Raw genomic sequence first — 22,923 nt, 5'->3', positions numbered from 1 at the left:
TGTAAATCTGGATTGTGTAAAATGTCAATAATACGTCATCTAACGTACAGCCCTCTGTCTCAAAAACTTACATAACTCAAACAGGTAGAACAATTCTCGGAGTTTTCTGAGAGGTGTTCCCGGGTTATAATCTTCAATTTGGCTTGAATAAAATTTTCCATTTCTTTCTTAGATCCACTGATTAATTTTTTCATCGACAGAGCTCATTTTACTTGGCTCACCCAGAGCAACCTACTTTACCAATGAGAGAACCTAGTAGTTTTTCCTAAACTGTTCCAAACTGTGGCAGACTTACAGACTTTCTGAGAGTTTGGGGAGAACAGGGGTGCCTGTGGGAGGTGAAGTCCTATAACTAATACTCTTCTCTATCCAGGTATGCAGGTGAGCTACTCAACCTGTCCATCAACCCCTCCTACCACACATCCCTATCTCATACTCGTGTCCATGCACGTGCACGAGCACACACACACCCGCCCCCTTCCCCATCTTATCACCCCAGGATCACCTATACCTTAGAAAAATAGAGGAGCAAAATATCTTGATGCACAAGGTACACTTCTATGAAAGAACTAAGTGTTAAGAAACTTCACGTTAGGAAGCAATGATTTAAAGATTTGCAGAAATTCTAATTCTCAAAGTCTGTCATTGAATTTTAAAAGCCAGAAAAATTAAGTTACTATAAATATATCTAGGAGAAAAAGCACCATTACTTCCGATTCTAATCCTAACCTTTAGTAGGTGCCCTCCACCAAAGTCGCCATTGTGTTTCTTCACCATTTTCATGATTTCTGCCATGTCTATGTACTACATAATCATTCACTTAAATGTGTTTCTAAAATTTGGCAAATTCCTTTAAATTGGCACATGCTGTTAAAAAAAAAAATCTCGTTTCACCCAAAGCAGTATCTACGAAACTGTGAATTTGATGTGATACTTACGTTCATTTTCTAATGCACCTCAAAACAAATATGGAAGTATTAAAATAAAAAAGCGAGTAAAATTACCTTATGTTCCACCAGTGGTATAACACCATCCTTTGGAAGACTCTGATTTAGCTCATCAGGCATTTTAATTTTTGGAGCAGCACTAAATTATTCCTTACTACAATTAGCTTTGAGCAACTCTACCATAATGGTGGTTCTTGATCCTGGCTGCACAACAGCAGAGCTCACGTGGAGCATTTTTAAAAACTCAACGCTGGGTCCCGCTCCCTTGGCCGTGAGGTCTGTCCCCAGTATTGTTTAAAAGCCCCCAAGTAATTCCAATGTACAAGGCAGGATTGAGTATCACTGCTTTAACAGGAAATATGAATTAAACCACCACTCACCCTAAACTCATTCAAATATGATTACACTTTGTAGTTTTAGTAGCAGGTCAATTAATATGTTTCTTCAGGTGCTGTCTTTTAGTCTATAAAACTTCAAGTTTCCTTAGAATCATAAGTTAAAATGGAATTGTAAAAGTGGAAAATGAACCAGGTGAAGCTAAATGAGAAGTCTGGACTAAGATTAACAGAGCCAATTAACAAAGGTTCAAAGCAGACTTCTGGCTCAGAATAAGCAGATGAAAGTAGTCATCTCTGACAGGTAATTTTTAAGTTTTACATCCAGGTATCTTTTTTTAATAATTCAGGTAATTTAGCCAAAGGCTACTGTTTGTTCACAGTTAGACTAGTGACTTTACCCTCACTTTATGGCTCAAGGTAAAATAATGCAAGTTAACCTCTTTTTAACATTTTGCTTCAACATTAGACTAGGGGGTGGGGGTGGGGGGAGAGCTAAAGCATGTGGAAATATAAATCAGTTTACTGGAAACCTTAAATTGCTGTATTTATTTTTCTTTATAGGTCATTTCAAATTAAAAAAGCCTATTTTTGTCTTTCACAAGCGAGAACTGCCCTTTGGAACTGTATTTTTGAAGATGAAAGAGTTAAAAAAAAAGATGTTTTTTGTTTAAGGTTTTATGAGGTTCCTGGTGTATTGCATGTGTGAAGAGAAATGAGTCAGCAAAAGATTAATATGTAAAAATGTGGTTTTATTTTTGCTAGATGAAGTACCTGAACTACTTGTCTTTATTTGTCTACTAAAACCACTGAACTTCTAAGAATTATCATAGGGAAAAAAATTGGAAAAGATATTTTTACATATAAAATACATTGTTTTTTTCCTATTAACAAATTTTAATTTAAGCATGATACCAATTATGGAAAAAAATTATATATTGAGCAATTTCACTGCTAGGAATTTATCTTAAAGCTACACATACACAAATTCAAAAGGATATATGTAAAAGGATGGTCACAGCAGCAAAAAACTACCAACAATTTAAATGCCCATCACTAGAGTATTGTTTAAAAAAAATTACATGCCACCATACAATGGAATACTAATGATGGCACATGATTTCACCGAGGGAGAGGTAGAGAAATAGTCACACCAGAACCATCAGTTCAGGACGATTAGGTTGCTGGCCAGGAAATTAGAGATAAGGCTATTGATGAAACAAAATTATTTTTAAGGCAGGACAAAAAAAATTAACATAAAATTTTCTTTGCCATTTGAGCCACTACCCTCTCCCCTTTAGTGTGCATTGTGCACCTGCATTATACATTAACTAGATCCCCTTAGAAGACACAGGAATGCCTACTTGCCAAAAAGTAAAATAAAAAAAAGCAATTCCTCCTGGAGCCAGCAGGTAACTCAGTAAAGACACAACATTCCTTTCTCAATCCTGTAAGGGTCACAATAATCCACTACTCACCTTGCTGGACTATGTAAACTGTCAACATGTTACTTTGATGTAAAACCCTTTGTCTCAAAGACTTTTATGACTGTGCACTGACCTCTCAAAGACAGAACAGTCCTTAAAGCTTTCTGAAAGACTTTCTCCCAGGTTATAATCCTCAGTCAGGTTGGCACAAATAAAATTTTCCCTTTCTTTCTAAGATTGACTATTGATTAATTTTTTGTCAGCACTATTCATATGTAAAAACTGGAAGTTAATAACAGTATATCCATATAAAACAGAGAAGCATTTTCTTCAAATAAATATCTTCACCACAAATATTTGACCTTCTGGACTTAAACTTATACAACATTACAGTGGAACCATCAATCCAAATGCTGTTGAATCTAACAAAAGTTAGCTATAAGGCTGAATGGTATCATAAGAGCTACAAATTTTTAAAAAGGTATTTTACATAATTCTCACTGGAAACAGCGATAGCCACCTGGAACCCTGCTGGCTACACAGCTGTCCTTAAAGTGCATGAGGTGAGACTGCGCTACAGGAGCACCTACCTTAGAAAAGTCATTTCAGTAACGAATGCCCAAAATAAAGCTCAAAACTCTCTAGCTTATTAGAGTTTATTTTGACATATATTATGGCTCTGGTATATTTTATTGGAAAATAAGTCAACATTCTGGCAAAATCTCCAACACCTCAAATATACCTAATTGCAAAACAGCCAACGCAGGTTGGTTTATAAATTTTTTAGAAGATCGTGAAATAGTAACAGACAATGTAATTTCATATCCTCTCTGTCTCTATGATAGAATAGAATTACTTCATTTGTTTACCAGTTGGGTTGAAAACAAAGAACATACCCAGAGTAGAAGACAAGCCAGGAAAATAGCTCTCCATTAAAATACATCCCACATACAAAGTTTCTTTTAGTCTTCCTAATGGCCTATTTAATTACATAATCAAAAAAGTACATTTCTAATAACTATAAAGACAGTATTACTATCCTTGACTGAAATGTTTTCATTTTTGTTAACAGATTGAACATTATAGCTTTAATTCCTCATCTTCTGCACAAACATATCATTTCAATTTATTTTAATTTTTGTATTTTATTATTTTTTACTTTTCTTCTACAACTCGTTTTTTTTTTACCGCCTTATTTTTGGTTTCTTGTGTTTATAGTATATCAATTAAAGCAAAAGAGGATTAAAATCTTGACGCTACAACATTTTAAAAAATTTAATAACCAATTTTGTCCAAATCTGACTCTCCCTTCTAAGGGCTTACATACTAATTAAGAATAAATGATGGGATTCAGGACTTAAGATCAAAGCAAGAGTGCCCTGCACCTTCTCCATTGTGCTGTCTTCTGTGGCAGTCCACTCTCTCATTACAGCCCTTAGCTCCACCTTCTCTGTGTTCTACTTGGGCGTGGATCTTTTCCATTACCAGTCCTAGCCCCCATAAACAATTTTCATCCATCCAATTTACCACATATATCTAATTATTCCAGTTTACTTTTTAAAGGGAAAGTGCAAAACCATCTTGATTTAAATTTAAATTTTGATGGGTAACTTAGTTTTAAAGTGATTCTACTATGTATTATATCAAATTTAATTATCAAAATGATGCTCTGAGATGGGTATTATTACAGAAGCAGAAACTGATGCTCAGTGACCTGCTTAAGATCATACGATGACAAATCTGAGAAGTGAAATCCTGTCTTTGCCTCCAAATCCAGTGTTCTTTCCACCACTCCACATTACCTCAAACTATTCTTCAGAAAGAATATTAACAACTATATTTATCTGTCAAAATTTAAGAATTCAACACCAAAACTGTATTCCTTTACAACTTATGTGCGATAACCTAATTTTTACATTAAAGTACTGAAATGTTTGTTATTCACAGTAACAAGTATGAACAAGGACATTTCTCAAAGAAATATAAAACCAGACAAACTAGTATGATGAACCTGATACATCCATCCTTCTACATCAACAATTACCAACATATGATACATTATCAATATATATTTCATCTTTACTTCCACCCTCACTCTACAACTTCAGATTCTTTTGAAGTATATTCCAGAATGCATATAATTTCATTAGTAAATATTTTAGTATGTAACTCTAAAAGATAAGGAGCCATTTTCAAAAAATATAATCAGGACTTCCCTGGTGGCACAGTGGTTAAGAATCCGCTTGCCAATGCAGGGGACATGGGTCCGATCTCTGGTCTGGGAAGATTCCACATGCTACGGAGAAACTAAGCCCATGTGCCACAACTACTGAGCCTGCGCTCTAGAGCCCGCGAGCCAAAACTACTGAGCCCGCGTCCCACAACTACTGAAGCCCGTGCGTCTAGAGCCCGTGCTCCAGCAACAAGAAGCCACTGCAATGAGAAGCCTGCGCACCGCAACGAAGAGTAGCTCCCGCTCGCCACAACTACAGAAAGCCTGCGCACAGCAACGAGGACCCAACGCAGCCAAAAAATAAATAATAAATAAATTTTAAAAAATATATAATCACAGTACTATTATCATTCCTAAAAAATTTAACGATAGTTATTTAAAATCAATTGCACGCTTTTTAAAAGTTCAGAAACAAATCCCATTTTACTATCAGTTTCCATTTCTCTCTGCCTCCACAAGTAAGTTGTAAACTATTTCATAAAGCATTCTGATATCTCTCAGGAGGTTTCTTAGTGTCTGAAGAATTATTCCACTTCAAAATTACAAACTTATTGTGCCACAGAAGCTCCTCCAGAGATAGATGAGGACCTCCTCAATGAAAGAACCAGATGGATAAAACTTTACATGCTAAGTGTTTTCCAGAGTAAAAAAATAACCTATATTGGGCCGTAACTCCTAACACAAGGGATACAAACTATTACCTGCAGTTATACAATAATCCAGTCAGTGTATAGAATGCTGATCTTACAGCACTGATGAAACCAGAGATTTGTTTGGTATAGTCTTACTACAAACAGTTGAGTTTTAAATTTCTTTTGGTGAAGTCCTATATCAATGTATAACCACGTTTGACCTATGCTATACCATGAAAAAAGGATGAATCTAAGACCTTCTTATAGGCAGAGGTACAATCCGCTCCTGCTTATCTATTATTGTTACAGTAGTAAGAAGAAAACCACTCTTGAAAACGTTTAGCAAGACAGATAAACACCTTACCAGGTTCATCTGATGGTTATGTCCAGTGAAGTTCAATGGACAATTCCATCAAATGTGGACTACAAGCCAGACCACAGGCTAGGCATCATGGCTGCCCCAAGGGAGCTAAATGGTCAAAGAAGGGAGTGGCGGGGACTTCCCTGGTGGTCCAGTGATTAAAACTCTGCACTTCCACTGCAGGGGGGGTGGGTTCTATCCATGGTCAGGGGAACTGAGATCTCACATGGCACACGGTGCAGCCAAAAAATAAAAATTAAAAAAAAAAAAAAGAAAAGAAGGGAGTGGCAGGGAGGAGGAGACAAACATATAAACAGATACACTGAATTTTAATACAGTTGGTGCTAAGAAAGAGATATGCATACGATATGTGAGCACAGAGAGGGCATATAGCCAAACTATGGAGTTGAGAAATGGTTTCCAAGAGGAGAATATTTCTGAACTGAATCTTAGATATTGAGTAGAATTAGCTAAACCAAGAAAGTGGGAAGGGCATTCAAGTCATAGGGTGTAGCATGAGCAAAGGCACTGAGTCATGCACAGGGAGCCAGAGCTCAAAGTGCAAGGTGAGGACTGGAAGGAAGTGAGGGTGAAGGAATAGGTAGAGGCCCGGCACTGGAAGCTCTTGTGTGCTATATTAAGTGTGGCTCTGCCCTACAGGTGACTAGCAGCCACCAAAGGGATTAAAGCACAGGTTGCATGGTTAACTCTGTGTTTTTAGACAGAGCCCTCTAGAGGCAAATTTAAAAGACAGATTCCAAGTGGAGAGAATGGAGAATGCAGGGGAGTCTGGAGGGAAGACGATTTAGTTCACTGCTACACTGAACTGTAGCAGTGGTGGGGAGGATCTAGATGGATGGATAAATCTGAGCAACATTTAGGAGGTAAAACTGGCAAGACTTCACACTGGATACAGAGGTTCCTGGAACTATGCCCCAGAGGGTAGAGCGAGAGCATTTCTATTAAAAGCTCATTTTAATTATGGTGAATGTCTTCCATTTTCTTTTATTTGAAACTTTTAAATTTTTAATAGAAATGCTCTCAGCTTAGCTATATAAACTTCCTTGGCACCATGCCCTAACATGGACCATCTGCTCCAAAGCAAAGGACAGTAAATCTCCTCACTATTTCCTATGCATGTGTTAAGACATCCAAAATTTGGTATCAAACATCTTCACTCATTAGGGATTTGAATACAATTCAAAGCCATAAGTTCTGATGTTTTAAAAATATTATCCAATAACTTATAACAGTTTTGATAAGGAATCTATTAATATCTAATCACCTTACTAATAACTGTCTTCCATTCTAATATTTGTTTGTCTTTATTTTAGTTTAGTACAATGACCAGAACTTCCAAAATAAATGTTAAATAATGATGATGCAGATATTTTTGCTTTCTTCCTAAATGTATCAGAAATGTCATTAATATTTTACCACTAAATTTTTTTTTTTTGGCCGTGTTGGGTCTTCGTTGTTGCTCACGGGCTTTCTCTAGTTGCGGCGAGCGGGGGCTACTCTTCGTTGCAGTGCATGGGCTTCTCACTGCGGTGGCTTCTCTTGTTGTGGAGCACGGGCTCTAGGTATGCAGGCTTCAGTGGTTGTGGTGCACAGGCTCAGTGGGTGTGGTGCACGGGTTTAGTTGCTCCGCGGCAGGTGGGATCTTCCCGGACCAGGGCTTGAATCCATGTCCCCTGCATTGGCAGGTGGATTCTTAACCACTGCGCCACCAGGGAAGCCCCCAGTTTTACCACTAAATATTAAACTATTAGTTTATCATGTTTAGAAAGTACCCACCCATTCCAACATTAATACCCATTTTTTAAAAGCTCATTTATAGAAGATCACTAAAAATTTTAACAGAAAAATTAGGTCATTCAGCCAACCACACTACAAAATCCATCCTCTGCCCTCAGAGATTCAGAAATATCTTTCATTTTTATATTTGCATTATATAAAGAGTAACGAAATTTAAAGTAACTATTCATAAACTCTTCCACAGAACATTAATAAACAAACTATAGTAAATAATTGGTCTCTACTACCATTTTCCTATAGAAAGAATATAAAAACTTGTAACAACCACAACAAAAAGAAAACACTGCTTAAAGTAGATTCTAACTATGGCTAGTATATTTTTAGTACTTTCAAATTTAAATCTGAAATGATCAGAGTTAAATACACGTTTAAATAAGTATTAAAAATTACCCACTAAGAAAGCAGTAGTCTTACCTGTAACGAACATGAAAAGAATGGTCTTCCCTCATGCTTATCAGATTTTCCTCCATCGAGTCATATTATAAGCTGGGTATAATAAGAAATTATTTTATTTTGTGCCAATCCAGTTCTACAATGTAGAGTTGTTGCAGAACATTGTCCGGTTAGTATATTAATGAGTTGGTGTTAATACATCCTAAGCTCCTGCTTCTTCTTTATTAATAATGAAAGGAGGTCAATGTCAGACAGCTTAAAGGTTCAAAATGTGTCCCAAATCCTTGCGTCTCTGGCCCTTTCAGCAGCACTTCAGCAACATTTCTGCAAAAGGAATACAAGATGTTTTGCTTGAAGTCTTATTTTCAAAGAATAAGCTAAAGTACTTCCAAGCTGTATATAATCACACAGGTAACTTCACAGACTGCTGTCATGTCAATTACGGGAGAAAAACAGCAGAGGGCTTAATTGTCAGAGGGCTTATAAATAAGGATGTGAGTATATGATACTTATTTGAGACCTGTACTTTAATTTTTTAAATTGGTTTGAAATAAATAATTTTATGTAATATTTTCTATTACAAACATAGAAGAATATGTATATTAGTATCTTAAAATTATGATATTTTAAGATTTAAAAAACTGCTATTAAGTAAAATGAAATTTCAATAATTCATTTGAACAAGTCAATCCTAAACTCTGTAAACATATTTCTTCAAAGAAGATGTTTGTGCTGATAATTATATTACACTTATATTCATTTGTTCTCAATGCACATCCTATTTAAAATCTTTAAGGATTTTTAAATGTTTTCACTGAGCAAGTACAAAAGAAATTTAGGAAATATGTGTATGGTAGAATGACACAATAGCACCCACTTTAAGATAAAGAACATTAGCACTGCCTTTGAAGTCCCCCAGGTGCTGCAACCTAACCCATCTAAGGTGATCTCTAAACTGAATTGTGTTCATTATTTCCTTGCTTCTCTTTATAACTTTGCCACAACTGTCTGTATAGGTTTAAATTATATATTGTTTAGTTTTGTATGGTTTTGTTCAACATTATGTTTCTGAGATTCACCTCACTTGTTGTCGTACATAGCTACAATCTGCATGTTTTATTGCTGTATCACATTCCATTGTATACCAAATGTATTTTTCATTCTGCTGTTGATGGGCATTTGGCTTGTAGTTTTTCAGATTTTTTTTTGCTACTATTAAAAGTTTTGCTATGTACATTGAAACTAATAACTCAAATTACTGGTTAAACAGGACAGCAGATAAACTAAAGACAGAATGAGTGAACTGGAAGAATATCTGAAGAGTTTACCCAGACATACACAAATAGATAGAGATGAAAGATACTAAAGAGCATTTCAGAGAAAAGGAAGACAAAAACGAAAGGCTCTAACAGAGGTCTAATTAGAGCACCAAAAAGAAAAACAGAAAAAGGCAGAATCTTCAGTGATAAACACTGAGAATTTTTCAGAATCAAAGACAGACATTAATTAGCAGATTGAAGAAGCATACTAAGTCCTAAGCCAGACAAATAAAAATGAATCAATATCCAGATATACCACAGAGAAACAACAGACCATCATATATAAACTATAATCTCTACAGGAGTGGTCACGGGACCCCCCCCCCCTGCTGCCCTCCTGGACACAGGAGTGGTCGGGGGTCCCCACCTCTACCCTCCCGGACCCCAGGAGTGGTCACAGGTCCCCACAACCACCTGCCCGAAATCCAAGAGTGGTTGCAAGCCGCCTCCGCTGCCATCGCGTGCTCCAGGGGCGTGCCTGAGCCGCCACCACCACCACCAAGGACCCCAGGACGGGGCACCTGCCACCGCATGGGCACACCCTCTATCAACGGGATGACAACCAGCACATGCTGAGGAAAGAGGCGACAGACATCCATACTAAAACAGCCCGCACACCAAATATATTAAACCCACACAAGCAACACAGAGACACCCCCATATATAAACAGCCCTCCAAGACCGCAGTAGGTAACTGTTTCTCCTAAACTCACAGAGTAAGAGAAATATAAGCAAAATGAAGAAGCAGAGGAACCACTCCCAGTTAAAAGACCAAGAGCATTCCCCTGGAAAAAAATGAAGCAGACCTCTTCAGTCTAATAGACACCGATTTCAAAACGGAGCTAATGAAAATACTGAAGGAATTAAGAAAGGCTATCAACAGAAATGCAGAGTATTGTAAAATGGAACTAGAAACTATAAAGAGGAACCAAGAAAAATTAGAAAACTCATTTGCAGAGACGAAAGCTAAGCTAAAGGCAATGAAGAGCAGATTGAATAATGCAGAAGAATGAATAAGTGACCTGGAAGATAGAATAATGGAAATCACCCAATCAGGATAGCAGACAGAAAGTCAAATGAAAAAAAAATGAAAGCAATATAAGAGACCTATGGGATAATATAAAGCATGCCAACCTACGCATAATAGGGATGCCAGAAGAGGAAGAAAGAGAAAAGAAGATTGAAAATGTATTTGAAGAAACTACGGTTGAAAACTTTCCAAACCTAAAGAAGGAAACAGATATCCAGGTACAGGGAGCACAGAGGGTCCCATGCAAGATAAACCCAAACAGACCTACACCAAGACATATTATAATAAAAATTGCAAAAGTTAAGAATAAAGAGAGGATTCTAAAGGCAGCAGAGATAAACAAAGAGTTAATTACAAAGGAACCCCCATAAGGCTATCAGCTAATTTCTCTACAGAAGCACTGCAGGCCAGAAGGGAGTGGCAAGATATAGTCAAAGTCCTAAAAGGGAAAAATCTGCAATCTAGGATACTCTACCCAGCAAGATTATCATTTAGAATAGAAGGAGAGATAAAGAACTTCTCAGACAAGCAAAAATAAAAGAATACAGCAATACTAAACCTAAACTAAAGGCAATATTAAACGGTCTTCTCTAAATAGAAAAGAAGTAAGAATCTATAGGAAAGAGAAAATCACAACTGGAAAATAAATCACTTAAATAAGCCAGTACACAGATTAAAAAAAAAATCAAAAAATTTTCTGTGAAAGTGATGATAACCACAATGAGCAGCAAAAGGATGAACATGAAGATGTGAAAGAGGACATCAAAGTCATAAAATGTGGGCTTCCCTGGTGCGCAGTGGTTGAGAGTCTGCCTGCCGGTGCAGGGGACACGGGTTCGAGCCCTGGTCTGGGAGGGTCCCATATGCCACAGAGCGGCTGGGCCCGTGGGCCACAATTACTGAGCCTGCACGTCTGGAGCCTGTGCTCTGCAACGGGAGAGACCGCGATGGTGAGAGGCCCATGCACCGTGATGAAGAGTGGCCCCCGCTTGCCGCAACTGGAGAAAGCCCTCGCACAGAAACGAGGACCCAACACAGCCAAAAATAAAATTAATTAATTAATTAATTAAATATTAAAAAAAAATCATAAAATGTGGGGGCGGAGAGTAAGAAAATGTAGATTTTTTTTCTCCTAGAATGTGTTTGAGCCTATATGACTACCAGTCTAAGGCAAGTAGATATAGGAAGGGGTTAACATACTTGAAAAACAGGGTAACCACAAATCAAAAACATACAACAGATTCACAAAAACCAAAAAGAAGAGAACATAAGTATAATACAAAAGAAAATCACCAAAACACAAAAGGAAAAAGAAAAAGGGACAAAGAAGAAATATAAAATCAACGGGAAAACAAGGTTTAAAATGGCAATAAATACATATCTATCAATAATTACCTTAAATGTCAATGGACTAAATGCTCCAGTCAAAAGACACAGAGTGGCAGACTGGATTAAAAAAACAAGAGTGTACAATGTGCTGCCTACAAGAGACCCACTTTAGGGCAAAGGACACTTATAGATTGAAAGTGAGGGAATGGAAAAGATATTTCATGCAAATGGAAATGACAAGAAAGTGGGGGTCACAATACTTATATCAGACAAAATAGACTTTAAAACAAAGCCATAAAGAAAGATAAAGAAGGACACTATATAATCATAAAAGATCAATACAAGAAGAGGATTTTACACTTGTCAACATATATGCACCTAATATAGGAGCACCCAAATACATAAAGCAAATACTAACAGACATAAAGGGAGAAATCGATAGGAATACAATAATAGTAGGAGACTTTAACACCCCACTCACATCAACAGACAGATCTTCCAGACACAGAATCAATAAGGCAACAGAGATACTCAATGATACAACAGAACAGTTAGACTTAACTGATAGTTTCAGGATATTACATCCAAAAAAACTTGAATACACATTCTTTTCAAGTGCACATGGAACATACTCTAGGAGTGACCACATACTAGGGCACAAAAAAAAATCCTCAACAAATTTAAGAGTATAGAAATTATCTCAAGCATCTTTTCTGACCACAATGGCATGAAATTAGAAATCAACCACAGAAAAGGAAATGAGAAAAAAATGATTACATGGAGACTAAACACATGCTACTAAAAAAACCAATGGGTCAACAATGGAATCAAAGAGGAAAGTAAACTATAACCTTTAAGGTAACAGTTGAGAGACAAATAAGGTAAAATTAAGATATATGTGCTTATATAAATAAAATTTATTTATTTATTTATTCATTCATTCATTCATTCATTCATTCCTGGAATCCAGCATTATAAACAACCCCATAGGTCAGTTAGTCCAACATACTACTACAACACTCCCAGAAAGGTTACAAGGCAGCTAATCTTAATTTTGAATAGTCCTTTTAGACAGTTGTTCCACACTTTGAGCAATCTTTCCATTTCTACCCATTTCTCCCTTCTGCTGCCATCCAATAGAGCCTAATTCCTCTTCCACATCCTTTTAAGTATTTCAGCTATAACATAAATTAGACTCTAAATAATACACTCCTGCTGCTTTGTTAATTAAGTATAGTTAGAGAGAGGTTAGTACGGAACAGAGCAGGCGGAGGAAGGTGGAAAGGATTAGCCTTGGGAACACTGACAAGCTTCCTAGAGGGAATGAGGTTCTCATATTAATACCAGTTTGGCACATAAGAAATACAAAATATTATTCCTCTTATCCTCTCTCTTGGCCAACAGAGGAAGCAGTGTCTTAAGAAAAGATGAAAAGGTAGGTAGCAGTTATTAATCCAACAAATCTTCTCTTTTCCTTTTGTTCAGAATTCCACTGTACTTTTTTTCCTTAATAAAAAACATTAAGGGAATTAGTGTAGATATTCATAGCAATAGCTCCAAAGTGCATCTAAATTACACAACACCTACACTGTCAATTAAACTGTCTTCCACTACCACTTTGAGGTTTAGGTTGTTATTTATACTACGGGCCAGAAGGTGAGGTATTAGAATTAACTTAACTTAGCATTAAGTTAAATTTTAATTTAATTGAAATATTTTTCCAGCCATGAGATCATAATGAAATCCCCAAATTCACCAACCGTTAAAAAAATGTTAACTTCATACCTATTAAAATGTAATCAATTAATTAACAAATGTACATAAATGGAGCTGCAAAATACCTTACTTGATTAGGACTGCATACAGAACCACTAAAAAAACTTTTTAAATAAGCACGAAAACAGAGAACACAATTCACCATTTTACCAAAGACAAGTTATAATATGGCTTTACTATCTTCAAAGGAAGAGTATCCCCCCCCCACCACAAAAGTCACTCTTAAATTTCAATCTCTATAACAATTAGGTAGCATTTTTAAAAAAAATAAATTTATTCTTTTATTTTTGGCTGTGTTGGGTCTTCGTCATTGAGTCTTTGTTGCTGCGTGTGGGCTTTCTCTAGTTGTGGAGAGTGGGGGCTACTCTTCGTTGTGTTGCACGGGCTTCTCATTTCAGGGGCTTCTCTTGCTTCAGAGCACAGGCTCTAGGCATGTGTGGTTCAGTAGTTGTGGCACTCGGGCTCAGTAGTTGTGGCACTCAGGCTCAGTAGTTGTGGCTCGTGGGCTCTAGAGCACAGGCTCAGTAGCTGTGGCACACGGGCTTAGTTGCTCTGCCCATGTGGGATCTTCCTGGACCAGGGATAGAACCTGTGTCCCCTGCATTGGCAGGCAGATTCTTAACCACCGTGCCACCAGGGAAGTCCCTAAGTAGCATTTCTTACCTTACAATTATTCACTGAACAAACAAGCAATTCTTTTTTTTTTTTTACTTTTTTTTTTTTAAATTTTAATTTCATTTTTGGCTGTGTTGGGTCTTCGTTGCCGTACATGGGCTTTTCTCTAGTTGTGGCGAGCGGGGGCTACTATACATTGCAGTGCATGGGCTTCTCACTGTGGTGGCTTCCCTTGTTGCAGAGCACGGGCTCTAGGCACGCGGGCTTCAGTAGTTGCAGCACGTGGGCTCAGCAGTTGTGGCTTGTGGGCTTTAGAGGGCAGACTCAGTGGTGCATGGGCTTAGTTGCTCTGTGGCATGTGGGATCTTCCCGGACCAGGAATCGAACCTGTGTCCCCTGCATTGGCAGGCAGATTCTTAACCACTGTGTCACCAGGGAAGTCCCAAACAAGCAATTCTTGATTCAATGGTTCATGTTGCAAAAACTCTCTAACCAATTTACTAACGTGTTCATTCATGCTCCACATGGAGTTAACAAACCCACTTCATATTTAACATATAGTTTACATATTACTAGATAGCACTAATAAAATTTACAACAAATATTAAATTATTTTTAATATTTAAAAATAATTAAGATAATAAAATTTAATGACAGGACCAGGAAATGGAAATTATAGGTTTGAAAGAATATTAAGAAGTTAACAAGTTTAACCTCCAACCTCCATTAAGACTTACAACTAATAATTTGCAAGAAACACATATGCCCTTAATAGCATCTCCCAGGGTTTAACAAACAATGCTCCAAAAACCTCACTGCTAACAAAATTGTTAGCTCACAGCATCTTTTGGTCTGACCATAGATAAAGAGAAAGCAATAATTATTTTCCATATCCCAGAAACTGACAGAAGCATATAGAAAGATCAACTAGCAGAGAACTCTGATCGCCTCATGTCTAATTACCTGATTAGGAGGTCAAAACAGGCAGACTCCCGTTATATACCTAGGTGGACTTCTAGATACTGTCCAAGGTATGCAATCAGAGGAAACAATAAATCCCAGCCCTGCTTTACTCGATTAGCAGTAAAGTATCTTCAAACTAGGTGACTGTGAAAAATAACGGATAGACAGTTACAATTACAGTTGACCCTTGAATGGGTTTGAACTCCAAAGGTCCACTTAAACGGGGAATTTTTTCAATAAATAGATACTACAGTACTACACAATCCACATGGCTGAAACTGCAGATGCGGAACCACGGATACGGGGGAACAACTGTAAAATTATTCACGGATTTCCCACTGCCCAGGGGGTCAGCACCCCTAACCTCCACATTGTTCAAGAGTCAGCTGTGTATCTTTTGTCCTTCTTTCAATTAATCTAAACTATCTACTCCTGACTGCAACTTAAATGCCAATAACTTTTGGCCTGATTTTTTCATTTAAGTGTCTCTATTAAGTGGTAACACCCATCAGATAATAAATATAACTTACTTTTCTTGCCTCCAGGTTTGATAATCTAAATTCTTTAAACTCCTCTTATCCTAATAATTCCCTCTAAGGTACAATGCTCAAATTCTCCAAATCCCTTCAGCTGTAATGTTTCAAATCAGATACAGGAGCTCTTTATAAATTGGAACTGGGATAAATACTGAGGAAGAATGAAGAACACATTTAAAATAAAGTTCTTTCACATTAGAAATCAGGGTACAGGTTAGAGTAACAAATACACATCATAGTACTAATGGGGGTAGCAAAGTAGGATGCCAAAACATCCACTTATAAACTCAGGTAACTACCCTAGGTAAACTGGTTATTTTCTGTCAAATTATGTATCAGTAAGCAGACACTAATTTATTTGTAGATGGTCTAAATATGGCTTGTCACCTAATCCAAACATGTATTTCTAATTACATTTTATCTGGAAGCTACAGTGCAAACAAGGTGGCAGGTATAAGGAACGATACATGTAAAATCAGGAGTAGGAAGGTAAAAGCAGGAAGTTTACATAGAAGAATATGAAGAGTGTAAGAAAAAGCAAAGGGTGTAGTAAGCAAAGTCCAACATAGAGTTCAGAGCTTGATTTTAGTGTAGCAGGTGTTGAGGAGCCAAAGGCAAGAAAAATTATTTTGACATTAGAATATACGACTGATGTGGGAAATTAGTGCCTAAAGCAAGGGAAGTCAGGATCAAGAACGACTGGGTACTTGATTAAGTAACCTAGCTAAGAGTACCTACAAAAAATGAAAACAATGCCCACTGGCTAGGTGAGAGGCAAAGGTCAAGCAGTGACAGAGAGCTTACAAGATTTCCAATTTTGAGGACAGATGGAACAGCAGCAATATGCACAGTAACTGACAAATTGGATTTCAAGAGTGATACTTCGAGAGGAAAAAAAAAAAGGACTATTTGTATCAAACTCGTACTTGGTAAAGTGCTATGTTCACAAATAATAGCTGAAAGAAACAAAAAGATAACTTGAGAAAATTTGATATCAGATAAAATTTGATAAATGGGGAAGGACAGGGAGGGGAAGTAGAATGAGTGACTAATTCTTAATTTTGCACATCTTTAAAACTAAAAAATTTTAAAGTACCAATGAGATTCCAATGTTAAAAACTGTGGGGGTTCCCTGGTGGCGCAGTGGTTGAGAATCTGCCTGCCAATGCAGGGGACACGGGTTCGAGCCCTGGTCTGGGAAGATCCCACATGCCGCGGAGCAACTAGGCCCGTGAGCCACAACTACTGAGCCTGCGCGTCTGGAGCCTGTGCTCCGCAACAAGAGAGGCCACAACAGTGAGAGGCCCGTGCACCGCGATGAAGAGTGGCCCCTGCTCGCCGCAACTAGAGAAAGCCCTTGCACGGAAACGAAGACCCAACACAGCCAAAAATAAATAAAAAAACAAACAAACAAACAAAAAACTGTGATGAGTCAGTGGCAAAATTAAGGAGAAATTGCAATGGGAGAAAAAAAAAATAAAGCAATGCATAAAAGGTCTGATTCTTTACTCAACATACTAAATTTCTAAACCAATAATATAATCAAACTGTCACATAATACTGTGAACTCAAGATTATACGCATGTGTGTATCTATCTATATCTATCTATAGTGTTGGACATAGTTTTCGTGTTAACTGATAATTATATATATCAAATGTAAATTACTTTACACAATCTGAAATTAATAAAATAAACAATCATAGTACATAGTAAAGCAGAGGATTCTATTCTCTATCATTCTGGACAAATGAGAATTTGCCACAGAGTATGCTATAAAAACTGTATCAGTAAAGTTTTCCTTTAGCAAATATATAATCCTAAAGTATGTGCTCCAATTAAGGTTACATCTCAATTTATTGGTAACCTTTAAGTCTGCAACAATAAATATAAGTCTGTAAGATATTAGGCCAAGTTAGGTTAAAAAACAAGTGTAACTAACAGTGTAACTGTTAAATAAATACATATTTCATTATAAAAACTTTCTAATAAACTGTGACTACTGATCAGCTAAATAAATAGAATAAATTCAATGAATAGATTAGAATAATGGTTCTAGATTCCAAGTAAATCTATATCTTAAAGGCACATCACCAGTCAGAAGGGTTCCCATGTATATTTGAAATTAAACCTCATGGGTCATTCTGAAAAACAGCAAATACATGCAAAGTAAAAGCACTATTGATTTTAAACTCTCATATTTACTCTTGGCAGATTAGAAAACAAGAAATTCAGGTCTAGAGCTGTGGACATTAAAAAGGTAAAACAATGAATGCAACTATTTCAAAGTTTGTATAATCCAAAAACAATTTCAGTAATATAAAATAAGAACTCCTTTTCTTTTTTTCCAAGGTTTACACCTAAAAGCTCACCATTCTAAACCACTATATATAAACTTCCTTTTTTGGTGAAGAGCATTTATATTTTTATCCATCACATAAAGCTAAAAGGACTTCAAAGAATATGTTCTCTGGATAAACAAAACACTAATAAACACCATATATGAAATTTCAAATTAGATAAATACTAAAACAAAATGTAACCTAGAAGAAAGGGATTTGAATATTTCAAGCCTTCATCTTAGCACTGATGTTTAACGGTGAGAAAGGACCAAGTGTATGAGTCTACTTATGAGATAGGCTGAAAGTCTGTAGTTCAACAGTAGTTTCCAACCGTCTCTACATGAAGCACTACAGATATAATCATTACTGCACAGGCAGCCTCTTAGTGTCTTAAGGTTTGGCAGCCCGTGATAAATCAGAAAGAAGTTGAATACTGAATATTTTCCTGGGGGAAGGGGGTGATAAACTAGAAAGGGGATCTATTTTTAGATTAACATGGAGCCAACCTGAATTATGCCAGTGACTATGCTAATCATTAAAACTGCTGTTCTGAAATTACAGTCCTTAGTGATTACAATAATTTAATAGATGATGAAACAGTTGCTTAAAAATTTCAAGAACAAAAGGAAGATTCTTTTATGCAACAGCTCTAATCTTGGTTACCTTTTTTCCCTGCAAAGCAGTTAATGAATCAAAAATCCTATTTCAACAAGATTACTTATTTATATTTAAGAATATAAGTATGTCCAACTAAAGGAGAAAAGTCTTATATATGTTCATTATAAAGAATTAGTATTTTTCTCCCTATTACTTGGTTTTATTTTTCCTCAAACTGAAGCCCAGAGTCTACAAATAATGTTAATTTTCCCTCCTATAAAACAATTTAAAATATATTGTACTTTTAATCCATTAGTAAAATTAATAACCTTTTGGAAGAGTTTCAACTAGACACATAAATGATTTTTAGTTAATTACTGTAAACACATAAAATTGGACACATAGCAGTATTTTAATATCAAGGTTATAGAAGACACAATGATAATTTTTTTAAAAAATTCAATCAACCCCAATTATATTTTCAGTACATTCCAAATGACTACTCAGGTTATAAGGCCAGGTGATCACAAGAAAATGTCTGCAATCCCAAAACACTGATGATTCACACTAAGCCCAATTTCTTAAAAAAAAAAAAGACAAAAACCAAACCTAAATATATACATTAATCTTTGCCCTTTCCAATCTGTAATCTTTTGTTAATAAATAAACAAATTATTGGACAAACATGATGCAATTAATAGGAGCTCAAAGAAGTAAATGCAAAATAAACATCATCTTACGAGGACATTACTATGTCAGAAAAAAAAAAAAGATAAATACTTATTAGTAAACAATGGGGAGAACACTACTTTGAGCAAAACTCGTCACCAAGTCACCAGAAAATATGACCAAAAGCCCTTTATTACTACCAATGATGGTCAGCCATCACCTTAAATCAATTAATATATGTATGAAGAACTAAATAGTGAAGGAGAAAAGAAGTGGTCCCTTTTCCTGAGCATTGTTCTTGAGTCAGTAAATGACAATAAATCAGTTCTCTTAACAGAAGAACTATGAAATGGCAAAATTGGTTTCAAACACATTTTTAAGGAGAAATAAATCCCAAATGCAAAATGATTATAAATGCCTAAAAAGAATCCCTAGAGAGTTTGAATTCAGAATTCTTCATAGGAAAATATAACTGTTTTCTCCTTCTGAAAGTTATCACAATTAAGTGCAAAAATGTTTCTGTTCAATTCAGTGACATTATGAGATGATATGGGAAGAATAATTCTAAGTAAAAAGGACTAGGGAAAGCTTTTTGGAAGCAAGGAAATCTGTATTGCACCTTGAAGGATGGGTAAACCTTATTAGGCAAATCCAGAAAAGGCGTTCCAGTCATGGGGAATGCTCAAGCAAAAGTAAGGAGGTGGGATCGCAGATAAAGTGTGCCAGGATGAGCACGCTGGGTTAGCAGTAGTAAAAGAGAAGTCTAAGAAGGTGCTAAATTGTGAGGGACACTGAATATGTACGTGGCTGAAGGAGTATTTGGCCTCGTATTTATATGATGAGAAACCTTGTAATTTTTTCAACAAAGGAAAAACAAAGCTGGATCTGTGTTAGGAAGATAAACTGGCAGCAACAGATAGAGCAGGACAGAAGGAAGTTACTGCAAAAACTCCAGAAACTATTATTGAAAAGGAAGCTTTCTCTCCGCTATCTCACAACACCAAGCAAATTGCTTTGCACATAATCGATGTCCAACAAATTTTTTTGATTTCTTGCCTGGGAAGAAGATAAGAACTATGAAGCAGCAAAGAATCCTATGGTAGTGAGAAAACCAGACTTTAATACATTTCTGCTCCAAAGTAAAGAGTATATTCATAGTCACGTAAATAACTTAGGAAAGTCTTAATCTTATATTGTTACTGTTTTTATAAAGATGATTAAAAGGACACTGAAAATGTTATGTGACTTATAAAGCATTGAAAGGAAAATAGCTGTCCTAAAAGAAGGGTTGAAATATTTCTGCACAGTTCACAGCAGAACAGAGCACATACAGGCATCTTAAAAGTAGGATTATGTCTCTACAAATGGAATCCAGAGACCTGGAGGAGATTTAAACAAACACAGAAGCAATACAGCATGTGCTTTGGGACCAGGCCATGGTTTGAATCTCAGCACAGTGACGTATTAGTTATACGATCTTGAGCTAGTTAAACTCTCAGTGTTGGTTTGGTGTAATGATACTTATCCAACATGTGTCATGATGATTAGAGATATGATTTATAAAAAGCACCTCAGTGCCTGGCTCTGGTACTTAAAAGTACTCAATAGAGTAGTAATACTGATAATTGCCATTGTTATTATAAAAAATAACATCTATTAGACTAGATTTAGAACACTAGTCTAAATCTATGTCAGGTTTTCAGTTTTAAAATTCCAGAGAAGTAATTACAGAATTTTTATCTTTTAGGTAAATCTTATTAACATTTTATGCTTAAGAACAAGGCCATTTAAAAAACTACTATAACCTATCTTTGTTTTAATTAGCCTAATACCAAGTCTGAGATTTATATTAAAATATAATATTTGTAACACTGCATGTCTGATTTAATAACGTAAGGAAATACAACTAAACAGCTTATCTAGCCAAAGAGGATTTGGAGGGAATGCCTCTAAAACAATAACACACAACTTTTTACTCTGTATCTGCTCCACTCCTCATATTATAAATAATGGCCTGAGAAAGAGCTTGCCAGAAGGAATCCATGGTAGGGTGTAAAGAAGAGTAGGTATGAGACTTCCTCCTCCCCTGAGTCCCCACCTACACACACTCACACACACACAGGTCAACCAACAGCGATCTGTCCCTTTTTAATGCTGCTTACTGACTTCTAAACGATCAACCAAAGCTGCTTCTTGAATAATGACAAGCCGAGCAAAAGTGGTATTTATCAGAGGTGATCACACTGGTGATTATCAAGCCAGAAATCTTCCGTGCACTCTTCTAAAGTGGCAGCTTGAAAATTCAACTTCCCACACACGCCACCAGCGACTCCAATACAAGCCGACTGAAAGGAAAGCCAAGAATCTACTTCGTTCAACTCCACGGGAGGGTTAAATTATGCATTAAGGCAAATAGAATTTCCATCCTTACTCGTTTTCTTTAAGAGTTCAAATGATACCAGGTAAAATGAGCTAACTGGTTACCATCAATACAAGGAAATTATAGGTTTTCCACTTTTTAGTATTCGAAGATATTCTATAGATTTTCAGGAAAGCGCTTTCTTGACATTCTATGCTTACTAAAACTTTTTGCAGCAACTATCAATTCCTACGGTAAGTCGACAGGTTGGTTTCCCCAAAGTCCATGAATGTCAATGTGGTAAACACAGGTGTCTGAAAAAAGACTGCCCGCCTTAGACACCAAACTCACGACTACAAGTGAACGCGACCCGCCCCGGATTTAATTCCACAGGGTTTCGGGTTTTTAATGTTTGTTACACTCCGAATACGTAAGAAGTCGTTGTATCCTACTGTACTTTTTATTTTTAAAAAAACTAGGGAATGAAGCTCTTAGAATGTACTCTTCTTTTTAAATCTCCAACCTGAAAGCACCCGACTGCTCGACCTGGAGCGGGCTGCTGCTCACCCCGAGCTTCAGGTTTCTCGACGCCCGCCCCCGCGACCACCCCGCGCACCTCCCGCCGCGAACAAAGAAGCCCGCCCCCCACTCACACACACGCCCCCTCCCTGTCACCTCCCTCCGCGGGGCGCCCACAAACTCCCCTGCGAACTCACCTCGCGGGGGCCGGCGAGTCTGGGGAGCGCGGCGCGCGCGGCGAAGCTGCAGCAGGGGCCACCCGGGCTACGCGCGGGTGGCCGCGGCCCTTCCCCCGGCGGGTCCCCAGGCAGAGGCACCGCGGGAGGCCGGCGCGCAACCCCCCTCTTCGCCCCCACAGGTCACGTGGGTCAGAAGTCGGGGCGCTCCTCGTCTCCCGGCCACTCGGCCGCCACGCAGGGGTCCCGCAGCGCCGCCCGCCCGCTGCCGCGCCCCTCCTCTGCGCCTGCGCCCCACAGCTCCAGGCGCTCCCATTCAAACCGACAACGCCCCGCGTCTTTCGGACACGCCAATGGCCAGCGCGGGAGGCGAGGCGGGGCGGGGTCATCGGCGTGCTGCCTCCGCCGTCTGGGGTGGGCTGGGGACTGCGTGTCGGCCTGAGGGGGACCTTGGGACTCTTAGTCCCTCCGCGGCCTCGGCGTCTGTCCTCAACCACCAAGTTGAAGTTGCTTTCCTGCCCTCCTGTTTCTTCTTCAGACGCTGAAGG

At 37.6% G+C, this 22,923-nt stretch overlaps 1 protein-coding gene across 1 annotated transcript in view; it reads right to left on the bottom strand.

Moving 5' to 3' along the window:
* The window catches only part of GPSM2 (G protein signaling modulator 2), a 65,808-nt gene extending 43,146 nt beyond the window's left edge, over positions 1-22,662 (bottom strand). The window contains exons 1-2 of the mRNA XM_068540421.1: positions 22,397-22,662; positions 8,168-8,470 (exon numbers count right to left, since the gene is read on the bottom strand). Coding sequence (XP_068396522.1) covers positions 8,168-8,223 — 56 coding nt within the window. The 5' untranslated portion in view covers positions 8,224-8,470; positions 22,397-22,662. The remainder of the gene's footprint in view (positions 1-8,167; positions 8,471-22,396) is intronic.
* Positions 22,663-22,923: the final 261 nt, after the last annotated feature.

The sequence above is a fragment of the Eschrichtius robustus genome, chromosome 3, assembly GCF_028021215.1.
Source record: "Eschrichtius robustus isolate mEscRob2 chromosome 3, mEscRob2.pri, whole genome shotgun sequence".
NCBI lineage: Eukaryota > Metazoa > Chordata > Mammalia > Artiodactyla > Eschrichtiidae > Eschrichtius > Eschrichtius robustus.
The sequence above is the reverse complement of the archived record's forward strand: the minus strand, read 5'-3'. Positions and strand labels throughout refer to the sequence as shown.